The sequence below is a fragment of the Caloenas nicobarica genome, chromosome 15 (genome assembly GCF_036013445.1).
Source record: "Caloenas nicobarica isolate bCalNic1 chromosome 15, bCalNic1.hap1, whole genome shotgun sequence".
NCBI classification, from domain to species: Eukaryota; Metazoa; Chordata; class Aves; order Columbiformes; family Columbidae; genus Caloenas; species Caloenas nicobarica.
In genome coordinates this window covers 9578565-9591658 of record NC_088259.1, presented here as the reverse complement: position 1 = coordinate 9591658, position 13094 = coordinate 9578565, and the positions used below count along the sequence as shown (strand labels likewise).

Here is a 13094-nt window from a genome sequence, read left to right as displayed (position 1 = left end):
TCAGCAGCCATGGTGAAACGCAGGTCAGCCAAACACCAGCTTGCTCGTGCTGAACCAGAGCTGCTCACACCGTGGGAGGAGCGGGTCTTGTCAAGCTCTCCAGGAAGCTGTGAGCAAGGCCAGCGCAACCTCAGCAGAAGAGGAGCTGCCAGCCCTGAGATGAATGTGGTCAGAGGAGACCGTGACCCCTGGGGCTGAACACTGAGTATTTTCCTTCCCTGCATGACTCAAAGTACTAATGCGACATCCTTGTGCTGGAGATAAATGGACCAAGAGGAGCAAACCTACCCCTTGGCTGGGCTTGGAGGGGTCAGGCAAGGCAGGTGCTGCCGGCAGTGGGGAGAACAGGGCAGGAGGGAGATGTTCTGCCAGGCCCTTTCCGAAATGAGAGTCACCTGGTGTAACTCAGTGTGGGCTCAGGTGCGATGAGCCCAAAATAACCGTCACCGTTCTGCAGCATGTTGTATAAATTCTTAACTAAATTTAAAAGAAAACACATGCCTGAGTTCCTGCAAGCTCTCAGTGAAAGCTTGAGCCCTCGGCTTGAAAGCCGCGCTCAGAGCCAGCACTGACACTTGATTAGAGTCTGCTAAAAATAGCTCCCTGTGTAGGTGGAAGGAGAGCTCATAAGCACAAACACAGGAGAATAGGCAGACACGGGGTTTTTGGCTGGCGCACCAGGTGAGCAGTGGTGAGACAAGGGACAGCAGCGTCACCAGGCCCATGGAGAAGCATGTCTGCACCCAGAGTCCTTCCTCAGGGCTGCAGCCGCCAGCGCAGGAGCTCAGTGCTGGAGGGGGCCACTGTTGTCTTTCCAGACCTTGCTCAAGCCCATGAATGAATGCCACCATCATCCTTCATGCATAAAGCTCCAGCAGACCGTGTTTGAGCAGTGCTCTTGGCCTCCTTGAGGGAGACAAGAGCACGTGTGGGTCTTGTGCAATGTTTGCCACCAGGGTCCGCCATGAGGGTGAAGACCCCACAACACTTCTGTGAGGAGAGGAGCCAAAGCACCTTTTCTCCTCCAGTATCCTTCATCTCTATCCACACACCAAACCTCCATGGTTGCTGCCTTTCTGTGCTCCAATAACAGCCCTCAATGGGTAACATGGAGGAAGTGTCCCAGGGAGACATGTGGGTAGAGGAGCACTGGGTGCAATGGGGCTGTGACCCACCACATCGAGCATCAGAGGGTGTCCTGCACCCATGGTCCATCCCATGGCCCCGATGAGCCTGTGACAGGCAGAGACAGCAGCTGTAGGATACTCAGCCATGGAAGGGAAGACAAAAATTAGGGTGTGAAGGGTGTGGGGAGGTGGAGACATCACCAGAACCTCAGACTGACATGTCTGGTTTTGCAGCGCTTCCAGGCTGCTGAAAGCCACCCACGCACCCAGACAGTCCCCAGCACCCATGGCTGGTGGTTGGCAAACCCATGATGGCACAGCGGGCTGTGGCATGGCTCCCCTTGCCACCACAGGAAGGTCAGGGTGACCCACACTCCGTCCCATGGGCATGGCCACAGGGACCACAATGCCCAAAAGTCTCCGGGACCTTCCTCCATGCTGGGAGCACCCAGTGCTCTCAGCATGGATAAAGGTTCCAGAAACCTTTGCATCCAGGATAACTTTTGATTTTAACTCAGTACATCCATAAGTTTCCTCAGCAGGTCCACATTTTTCCTCAAATCCACATTTTTCCTCAGCAGATCTGCATCTTTCCCCAGTAGATCCCTAATTTACCTCAGAAAATCTGCACCTTCCCTCGGCAGATCCACATTTTCACTCGGCACATCCACATTTCACCCCGGCATTTCACCACACCGCCATGTTTTAGTTCGGCAAACCGGCTGTGCACCCACACCAACGCTTCCGCCAGCACGGGCGGTTCCCGCCACTCGAAAACATGGCGGCTTCCCCTCCCCTCCTTCTCTGCGCCTTGCTTGAGGCGGCAATGGCAAATTTAGCAGTGAACACCGTGGCGGGCAACGCCCATGCTGGGCGGCCCCGTCCCTGCCGCCATTGCCCTTGTCCCCGGTGCCATCTTGGATCCCCTCAGCCACCCATGGCCGTTGTCTGGAGGGTGCCCCAGGCTCCTCTCCCCCACCCCGCCATTGCCAGCACGACAAGACTGAATATCTTTTGTTTGTGACAAACTTGCCACGTCGGAAACACTGTGTGGGAGGCGGGCGGCTTCCCTCCCGCCTCTGCCTCTCTGCCCTCCCGGCCATGAGGCACACGCGCTCCCTGGCGCCCGCCATGCTGGCCACTCGCAGGCTGGGCTGGTGACAGAGAACAAAAGAAAACACTCCCTTTTTTGGCCAAGATATCAATCTAAGGCTCTCTTAGACACCCCCAGCCATGAGGCTGCATGGCAGCGGGGTGACCGGTGCTGCAGCCCTCAGCAGCACCGCTCTCCTCACCAGCATAAAAAGCCCCGTGGTGGTCACGCCATTTTTTTTTTTAAGTGGAAAAAAGAGCAAATGTGGCGGTTTGTTGAGCTCTAGCACGGAGCCAGGCTGCCACGGCCAAGCATGGTTCTCCCCAGACCCTGACAAAGAGAGGTGGCAACTGCCATCGCGCATCGCTCCAGCTCCGACATGGACCAGCCCGGCCAGGACCGCGCACACGGTGACACCCTGCAGGACAGACACCCTGGGACAAACACACCCACTGTCCCCACAGCCTCCCCCGAAAGCGGAGGAAAAAAAAATTATATCCCTTTTTTCTCCTTACACGCCCCGGCAATGCCGTACTTGCAGCTGTCCTACTAAAGTAGCCAAAAAAAACTCCCAAAAGCATTCAACTTATTGCAAACTGCCCACGGGCTCGGCAGCAGCCCCCCCACCATAGTCGGGGTCCCCCCCACTGCGGCGGGACCCCCGGTCTCGGCAGTGCCTGCAGACCCAGCACAGCACCAGGACCGGCTTTGCTTGATTTCCTTCCTGCCCAGCGTCCGGAGAGACCCAAACCACAGCCGATCTGACTGGAGACTCTTAAACACCATCCCCTCATCGCTAAAAATAGATCGATCGGTTAAAAAGGAAAAACAAAAAAAAGGCAACGAGAACAATATCTGCTTGACCATCAAAGAGAAAATACACTCATTTCAAGGCAGGAGCACCTGAGAGGAGAACTTTCGGGTTGTTTTTTCTCCTTCTGCAGCAGATGGGCTTGGTTTTCTTTGAAACAGATGAAATATCTAATTGCTGCCAGCCCGAGGGAAATGCCTGAGGCATCTCTGGTGCCAGGTGCTGCCTGTTCATGGGCTTGGCGGGGCTGCAAAGCCACCCAGTGATCAATCAGGTCAGAACAAACGACTCATTTTCCTTTCCAGCCTGCTACCTGCTTGTTTCCTATTTGTACAGAAAGAGGCAGAGGCTGTGGGCTGGAACGTGTGTGTTCACCCCACCACTCATCCCAGAACTCGGCAGCTCGGTGCAGGAGTGAGCTGCATGGGCGAGCACCAGCAGCGGCCTCGCTGCTGCCTCCCGGGTCTGGACCTGGCAAAAAAAAACCCCAAAAACAAAAAAAACCCAAACAAACAAACAAACGAAGGCTTAATTTCTGTGTATAAATGCGGAGATTTGCTGCAAACAACGGCTGGCGGAGGGGCTTGCATTAAAAACACTGCTCTGCTAACAGAGGTGGTTTTTCAGAAGTCGGTATCAAACAGCGACGGCGGAAAACGGGGTATTTTTGAGCTGTTCTATGAGGAGTATTTGAGCACAGTGATCAGACAATACATCTGACACATTACGCACTGAAGTGTTTACCTGGTGCCACTGGAAACTTTTTCACCAACACCTTAAGTTAAATTCACGCCGCCTCTTGCCGAAAGCAATCCTTGGTCAAACTCGCTCACCACAGGGACATCTGTAAAAATCAAAGACATTAAAAAGACTTTATTCGACCTCAACAAATGCATGCTGAGGATTCATTTGACCCCAATGGCACAGAGACTGAATAAATGCAACAAGAAAAGAAAGAGCTGGGAAAAAGTTCGATAAAATTATTCAAAGCACAAGAGAAACCTGGGGCCCGCAGGTCAAGCTTCCAGCATTTGGGATTTTATGGTGCAGCACTTTGGGAAGCTTCTCCTTGTTTGGGGAAGCTTCTCCTGGTTTGGGGACTCCCCCACGAGCCCCATGGATGCAGGTGTCCCAGCCCAGTTCCGAGCAGGCTGGGTGCTGCAGAAGTTTGGTAACGATGGTCACAGTTCTGCACACACACATTTGGCAGCTTTTAGCAGCCAGTCCAAGCTCAATTGCCTTTCTTTTCTCAGCTTTATCCCTAGTGTTTTATACGGTTCATTAGCCAGTAAAATTATAATGTGCCTTGCAACTCGATGCAACATCCCTGAAACACGGCAGTGAGGGCTTCAGGAGTTGTTCAGATGCTGTTTCATTTCCCAGTGCCCAGCAAATATGTTTGCAAAACTGTGCTGTTTCATCCATCTTCCTTGATGCCACAAATATTTTAATATTAATTAATGGGAAATAACAGTGTTGTGTTAAAGATAATGTGCACAGTCTTAGGTACAAAAGCAGCAGCGTGCTTGCACACCATAGCTGGGAAGACAGACAGCTGTTGAGAGAATCACATTATTTTACTGACCGTCATTTTTTTCCTCTGTGGCACTACGAGCTGTGCTGGGGAAGGGCAGGTTTAGCATGGTGCAGGTTTCCCGGTAGGTAGCAGCAGGTCGGCTGATGCCAATGACACGGGTCTGTGCTGTGCCAGGATCTGCCAGCTGCATCCACCACCACCGAGCTCAGGCACCGCTCAGCGAGGCTCCGGGAAAAGCACAAAAGTTAAAACACAAAGTCAGAGCAAAGAAAGAAATCTTGGATCCCGAGTACTCCTTCTCTGTTTTTAATAAACTGGAAAAAAAAACAAACAACAACAACCACCCTAACAAAACAAAGAACATGCAGATGTCCCCCTCCCTTCCTTTCTCATGCAAACAGTAGCTGTGACAAGAGAAAAAGGGGGGGTTGAGCAGCGTGGCCATGCTAACGAGTTCATTGTAGGTACCACCTGGACCCAGAGCAGCCTGAGCTGGGGCAAGTCCTTCACCTGACATGAATGTGGAGGAAAAACAAAAGCCCCCAGGTGAGACTGTGAGGGCAGAGCGTGTGGGGAAGGAGCTGGGCTCACAGCCTGCAGACAGCCGTCCCGGGGTCTGCTGCGAGCCGGGGAGGTTTTGCAAATGGATCCCACCACGGATAGGGTTGCCAAGGCCACAGCCAGCTGCCAGCATTGCGGCTCTGCCCAGGGCTAGCACGGCGTTCACACAGAGCTGGGCTGCAGCTCCACACCCCCTCTGTGTCGTGCAGGGTGTCCTGGAAAGGGACACTGGGAAAGCGATGTCCCATCCCAGGCAGCAAACCCAACACAGGTCCTTGAGCCAGCAGACTCCGCCACTAACACCGCTCACCCGTTTGGCCCCATTTCAGCTCAGAAAGCAGCACGTGGGGTGTTTGACACCCTCTAAAGCAGGGCCCAGCGCAGAGCAGGATGAAACACGGGCAGCCCAGGGCACCGGTGGGGCCAAGGGAAAAACAGGGGCTGGAGCAGTCCAGGAGTTACTGGAGACTCTGCAGCGGGTGATGGAAATGCCCTTTGCAGAGCGGTTGGGGAGCACAGCTTCCCCTGTGGCTGCATGTCCCGCTGAGTCCACAGGCTGCCCCAGCCCCCTCAAATGCCCTGTGTCCCTCCGGAGCAAGGGATGCAATATGCCAGGGTCCTTTGGCAGCATCTGTATCGTCATGGCAGGTGGTTTTCCACCTTTTCCTTTGTTCTCCTCTGTTCTACAGCCAAAACAGCTCTTCTGTGCCTGGCAAGGATTAACAAGAGATCAAAATAAATCATTTATCTCTAGATTTGCTCTCTTTGCAAGGGACACAAACACGTGCCACAGCCCTTGGTCCAGGCAGGATGGAGCTTTGCCTTGTGCTCTGGCTCCGTTCAGAGAGGCAGCATTTAGGAAACACAGTTTTTTGTTGGGTGGGGTGGAAATGAGGGTCTTCTCCTGGTTGAAACTGAGGAACGGGAGCTCTCCAGTTCCCAGGGGAGACCCAGAGCAGCTTTGCGCCCAGGCTGGACCCACGTACCAAAGGGTGCTCTGCATCCCTCCTCCTCCCCTCCGTCCAACAACACCCGGGCACGTTCTCATTTTCAAATGACTTGAGAGAATGACTGAAACACAGAGTTGGGTTTGCGTGTTTTTTTTTCTTCACTTCTCTTTGCCGCCCTGTCTGTCCAGCATGTAATGGAAATTTTACCACCGACGCTCGCGATGAACAAACAGGAAGCCAGCAGAAAAGTGTGGCAATTCGCTGTGGCCTGGCTCAACTCAGAGTGACAAGAAAGGACATAAAAGCCGGCGTGGGGGTGGCCTGGTGGAGGAGAGCAGGTGAGAGGGGACGGGGACGGACAGATGGCCTCTGCCTGGCCGCCCCGGGGACACAGCGGGTTGGCAGGTAAGGCAGGCGCTGCCCTGTACCTTCTCTTTCTCCTTTCTGCAGAAATTATTTCTAATTATTCTTGGAAGTCCTCACTGCATTTCTGCTCAGCTCCTTTTTGCAATGGGGGGAGGTTGGGAGGAGCCTGGTGCTTGTTCATTGCTCTGTCCCAAACTTACTAAAACTTAACCTTGCTCAGAGAAACCAAATTTGTTTGGCTTTTTCTCTCTTTTTTTTTTTTTTTATTTTTGTCTTTGCAAGCCCATGATGCAAAGCTTAAAAAACCCCCAGAAGCCGATAGCAGCTTTCCAATAGGGCTGTCTGAGAAGCTGAAGCTGTGGCTCTGCAACCCCCTTAGTTTCTACCTGAAAGATTTTTCTTTCCTTTGCAAATTCAGAGTCACTCCATTGAAAGAGTCTGGGCTGCAGGTGGGGTAGCTAGAGGTGCAGCTGGCTCAGTCCACGCCAGACACGTGTGAACGTGTTAGCAACCAAATTAAGCAAGAAATCAAGAAAGGGGCTGAAAATGGATCATAGATTCCTCTGTGCCTTTTGCTGACAGCTTTTCTAGGCCCACTCACCTCTCGCATGGAGCTTGTTGGTGACAAACTCTTCCCTTTGATTTTGTAGTTAGTTCACTCATTTAAATTGATGGGTTTTTAACACTAATATTTCCACACTTAAGGGCAGATCAGTCTGCTGTCAGGCTGCCAGAAACGGCAGCCAGAGATCCCCCTTCCCCAGAAAAGCAGTTTCCAGCATCCCATAGTGTTTGGAAGCCCAGTTGGGAAACCCCTCCCTTACCTGCAGAGATGGGCAGGAGATTTTTGTGCTGCTAATTCCAAAATCCAGGGCAGCCCCTGCAGAAACGTGCTCTGCCGTCTGCAGCCGCAGAAGGAGATCCGCTCCTCACGGCCTCAGATGCCGATGGCCCAAGGAATCCCAGCAAGGGAAACATGATTTGGAAATAATGAGGTGCTGGAGGATTTCCTGGGGTGCAGACAATGTTTGCAGGAACAGGCAGCTCTCAACCATGGTTAAGGCAGAGTTAACCCCGCAGCCTGTGTCAAGCCTAGACCCCTCCTGAGCTCAGCTTTTTGTCCCCAGCAGCCCTGATCCCCAGTGTCCCCATCTAGCACCAGCCCTGGGTGATTTCAGCCCCTCCAGGCTCCTGGAGCCCAGTGCTCTGCCCCGCGCAGCCAGTCGCTCTGCATGAGAGGAGCTGGGCTGCTCCACAGGCTCCTTCTCTGAGACTGTCCCCAACTCATCACACGTGTTGAAATGCAGCCGATGCTTTTTTGAGCAGGCATGCAGCCTTCCCGCTCCATACAGCCCTCGTCAGGTGCTTACCGAGAGCTGCAGCATGCCAGGTATGCACTTCCTTTCTTTTAAAAACAAAAAAAAAATCCAAAGAAATCCAGCACCGGCTGTTGAACCCAAGGACGTGGCCATTCGGCAGGGCCACGGCTGCACATCCCCAGCCCGGGGACACATCCCCCCTCCAGCGCCTGCTTTGGGATGCTGAGGTCAGCAACAGTCCCAGGTGCTGCCGTGAGCCATCCCGGTGATGTGCAGTGATGGGAATGAAAATGAAGGGGAAAACGCGGAGGGTTTCAACCCTGCCAGACACCCCTTTCACAGAATCAAAGAATCATTTTGGTTGGAATAGACCCTCAAGATCATCAAGTCCAACCGGTAACCAAACCCTGGCATTAATGCGTGTCCCTAAACCTCTGCTGCTCCCCAGCACCACTTTGGGAAGGGGCTGCTCCACGCGGAGCCCCTGGGTCAAGCTGGGATGGGGAGGAGCCGAAAAGCTGCTGTGGGGGTGCAAAGCCAAGGGGCTGCTCCTCTGCTTTCTCCTCCACATTTCTCAAATGTTGGGGGGGTCTAGACGAGGACATGATGCGGGACACACAGGACACGTGGCACGGGATTTGGTGGCTGCCCAAGCGAGGGGCACCTCGAGGACTGTCTAACCTGAGAATGGTGAAACATAAGGGTCAATCTCAGGTTCGTCAGCCCATGAGATGCCTTCTCCAGAGCGGGACGGGCAGCGCCGGCCCCCACCGGCACTGTCACAGTCGGCGAAGCAGCGGTTGCCGCGTGTAACTTGCTGTTCACAAGGCAGAAGGCTCCGAGTGCTAAATGTGCCTAATTAGGAGCCGCTCCGACTTCCACCAGCTGCGAGGCCACCGGACCCAGCAAGCACAGCCGAGGGGTGAATTTGGCATCTCTGAAAGCATCATTAACACGTCGCTCCTCACACTCCTGAGTGGAGGCAGAGACAGTTACATCCCTAAAAGTGACGATAATGAATCCCCAGGCAGCACACGGGGCCCTTCAGCACTGAATGTGTCAGTAATTTATGAAGGGAGCAGAAAAAAAGTTCCAAGTTGAGCTTCCTAAATAAAACACAAGTACAAGATGCACTTATTGGATTCACTGTCTTTCCTACAATTACGTGACTAATCCTAAAGCAAAATGATCTAAATTGTTCGCAGCCCCAGCGCTGGCCATGGGGGTGGCAGATGAACCGAGCGGTATCTGCTCCCAGTCATGGGGCTGCCCCTGCCCAGAGCCGCTGCCACCCTCCTCCCAATCCAGAGTGGTCCCCAAAACCCCACAGGCGATGCTCTGGGCATCAGCCCCTCCTGCCGCTGCTCTGCCCCACAGCCCCTGGCCCTCCCTGGTGCTGCTTCTGCAGAGCAGCCCCTGGAGATGGGGCAAAAAAGAGTTTTGCAGAGAGGGCCCAGCCCCGCATGCAGGGGAGCAGCTGAAATCACTGCTGCTGGGACATGTGCATTGTTTTGGTTTCGGTTTTGTTTGTGTTTCTCTTTTTTTTTTTCCACCCCCCCCCCCCTTCTCTTGAAATGTTTATTCCTTCAAGACAGAATTTTAATTTTAGTGGCAGCGGCACTTTTGCAAGATGAAGTGATTGCTGAGCTTCAAGTGCCCAGCGATGGAAGCTCCAGCGGGGAGGGAGGAAAAGGCAAATGAATCACGTGTATGAACCCAAATTTGTACCCAGAGGTGTGTGTCTGTGCTGGGCAACCAGGCCATGCAAAGAACCTGCCTTTTGTGCTCCGCCAAGGAGGAAAAATTGTGCTCCAGAAGCACATCTACGCTTCTGAAGTGAAGTTTTCATCTGCATGATGCCAGGAGATGAATCACTCAGAGGAGCTCGGCAACTTCTGAAGGAGCCGCCGGCTCTGGTGGGGAAACTTTCCCTGGGAAATCTCCATCACACACACACGCACGTACACACACAGGCACACACGTACACACACAACAGCGCCTCACAGTCCCCGGCTCCCTCTCATCTCCCAAACACCCCCCTTGACACACACAGAAACACCTCTCAGACCGCTTGCACATGCATTCCCTAGGTCCCCCCATATATCCCCCAAAACACTCCCCCCCACATCCCACTGTGTACCCCCAGACTCACATGTTTGTGAATCCCTGTATTACCCCTAAACTCTCACTCCCCCTCGCCTCCTATCCTCCCATGTCCCTCCCAGACTTTCCTCCCGCTCAACCCCCTGTACCCCCACGTACCCCATATGCTCCCCCAGACTCTCCTCCTCATGTACCCCCATGTATTTCCGTTCAGCTGCCCCAGACTGTCACCCTCACACCCCCACAATCCCCCATGTCCCCCCCCAGACTCTGATTGTCTCCTCCCCACATACCTTTGTGTCCCACTCCCAAGACTTTCATACCTCTCACCCCCACATACCCCCATGCACCCCCCTAGACTCTCACCTCACGATCCCCCATGTCCACTCAGACTCATGCCCCACATACCCCTGTGCCCCACAGACTCTCGTCCTCATACCCCCACAATCCCCCGTGTCCCCACAGACTCTCACTCCCTCCTCCCCACGTACCTCCATGTCCCCCCCAGACTCTCACCCTCTCACTCCCACATACCCCCCTGCACCCCCTAGCTTCTCACTCCTTTCGCCCCACATGCCCCCATGCACCCCCAGACTCTCCCCATGATCCCCGTGTCCCCCCAGAGTCTCACCCTCTCCCCCCACGTACCCCCGTGTCCCCCCCAAACTCTCACCCTCTCCCCCCACGTACCCCCGTGTCCCCCCCAGACTCTCACCCCACGTACCCTCGTGTCCCCCCCAAACTCTCACCCTCTCCCCCCACGTACCCCCGTGTCCCCCCCAGACTCTCACCCCACGTACCCTCGTGTCCCCCCCAAACTCTCACTCTCTCACCCCACGTACCCCCGTGTCCCCCCTAGACTCTCCCCCCACATAACCCCGTGTCCCCCCCAAACTCTCACCCTCTCCCCCCACGCCCCGTGCCCGTGCCGCGGGTTCAGCACCCCGGACAGCTCCCGCCGCCCCGGCCCCGCTCCGGGCCCCGTCACGTGGGTTGGGAGCCCGGGGGGGCCCCGCGCCGCCCGGTATAGCGCGGTCACGTGGGTCCCGCCGCCGCCCCATATAACGCGGTGCCGGGCGGGCGGAGCGGCGGGTCCTGCCGGGCGGAGCGGCGGCGAGCGGTGAGCGGGGAGCCCCGGCATGGGGAGGGGAGTCCCAAGCCCCGGGCTGCGGTGGGGTGTCCGGTCCCGGGGACACGGAGGGTCCCAGATCCCGGGGGGTTCCCTTGTCCCTGAGGTCCCGTCTCATGTCCGGGGCACCCGGGTGGGGTGTGGTGGGGGTCCCGGTCCAGGAGCAGGGGTGTCCCGTCCACGGGTGGGGGGTTCCAGCCTCCAGGGGGTCCTGTCCCCAAGGGAGGGTCCTGTCCCAGAGGGAAGGGGTCCCCATGTGCAGGGGTGGGGGGTCCCATCCTGGGGGTCTCCATCCCCAGAGGGTGACGTACCTGGGGTGGGGGTCCCTCACGGAGTGAAGCCCCTCGGGTGCCCCCTGACCACAGTGGGGGGGATGTGTGGGTCCGGGCTGGGGTGGGGGGGCTGTTGCAGGTGTCCAGCCCCGGAGCGGCTGCGATGCGGGTCAGGATGATTTCGGCTGCCTCTGTCCTCGTCCTGCTCTTCCTGCCCTCGGAGACCTGCTCACCCCTGCAGTGGCCCCGAGGCCCGTCCCGCAGGCTGACCCTGGCCCCCCAACCCACCTGGGAGCCCTGGCCGGGAGCCCCGCAACCCCTGGACCCCCCCGCCAGCCCCCTGCCTCAAAGACTGTGCCAGCCCGGTGGGGCAGAGCCCACCCCGGCCCCCCGCACCCCACGGGGGCTGCAAACCGGCAAGAGGCGAGACAGCAAACCCAACTCGCTGGATCTCACCTTCCACCTCCTGCGCGAGTTCCTGGAGATGTCCCGGGAGGAGAGACTGGCCCAGAAGGCGCTCAGCAATAAGCTCTTGCTGCAGAGTATAGGAAAATGAGGGAGGGTCGTGGAGGAAAATGAAGAAGACCGACCCCATAACGAGCAGCCATGGCAGAGTGGAGGAGGAGTAGGGGGGATGCTGCTGCCCAGCCTGGGCTGGAGCCATGCCCAAGGACCCCCCTCCTTGCCCAGCAGATTCCCCATCGCTGCATCTTGCGTGTTGCTCTCGCTGTTGTACATTAAAGTCACCCTTGTACCTGCCGCGCTGCCGTGCTCTTGCGCTTTGCCCCCGTCCTGGAGCTGCTTGGTCTCTACCACCAGCCAAACCAGGTCTCTCCAAAAACACCGGAGCAATCCCAGATGCATCCCTGGGTGAAAGGGCTAGTGGTCAGTCCTGCAAGAAGGTCTGGAGTTGGCTGGGATGTGGTGTGGGGTGATCGTGTCCCACCACAGGCCATCAGCAGCCTGGGAGGGATCAGCATCACCCCTGAGGGATCACCCTGTGCCCATCGCCATCACCCAAGAGTCATCAGCATCACCCATGACCCCACCATCACCCACACAGCCAGAAACCAGCATCCCCCAGGGACCCAGAGGTCCCTCACCCTCCTCATCCTCATCCTCCTCCTCCTCGAGCTGCGCGAGCAGCAGCTCCAGCACCGGCAAACAAAACTGTCCTGGAGAGCAGCCTTGGGTCTCTGAAACCAAGTTTGATCTCTGGTGGTGACACGGGACAAAGCTTCTCGCACTGCTAATGCACTGTAATCACTTTGTGGGCTGTTCTGTTTTTTTCTGTGAAGCTACATTTTTCTCCCATTATGAAAAAAGGTACGGAATACGTAAAAGCAGAAATTACTGCAAGGAAAGGGAGGAACAGTTTGTTAAACCAGAGGCGACCACACCGCCTGAGGCAGCCGGAGCGGCTCAGAAGCATTTTTAACCCTCCCGGGAATGCTGGGGGGGGGTCTGGAACTAGCTGAGCTGACACCCTCAGACCCGGTGGGAGGAGGAGGAGGATTCGTGCTGCTTGCAGGGTGCTAGGCGCCAGCAGCAGCCCCAGGCAGGACACGAGTGGGACAGTCAGGTGAGAGACCCGTCCCCAGGGGCTGCAGGGGACATTTCTCTGGGGACAGAGGCCAGGTAGGTGCTGGTGACTCCTCCAGCCCTGTGAGGGATCCAGCACCGTCTGGGGGTGCAGCCCCATGTGCTCTGGCTGTGGAGCCCTCCCAGGGCACAGACTATTTTACAAAACAGGGTTTGCTCTGACCCCGGGCTGGGAGCTGCACCCTGACACCCAGCTGGAGCTTTTCCTCCCCCAGCATCTCTGT

The 13094-nt window shown here is 56.1% G+C and overlaps 1 protein-coding gene across 1 annotated transcript; it reads left to right on the top strand.

Annotated features, from left to right (window-relative positions):
• The first annotated feature begins 11431 nt into the window (after positions 1 to 11431).
• On the top strand, positions 11432 to 11824 carry LOC135995040 (corticoliberin-like). Its single transcript, XM_065646011.1, has one exon. It carries the CDS (start codon positions 11432 to 11434, stop codon positions 11822 to 11824), a length of 393 nt encoding a protein of 130 aa, XP_065502083.1.
• The last annotated feature ends 1270 nt before the right edge of the window (positions 11825 to 13094 follow it).

Excerpts from the sequence above, each read along its gene's own strand:
- LOC135995040 (XM_065646011.1), top strand. The coding sequence starts at position 11,432 with ATGCGGGTCAGGATGATTTCGGCTGCCTCTGTCCTCGTCCTGCTCTTC.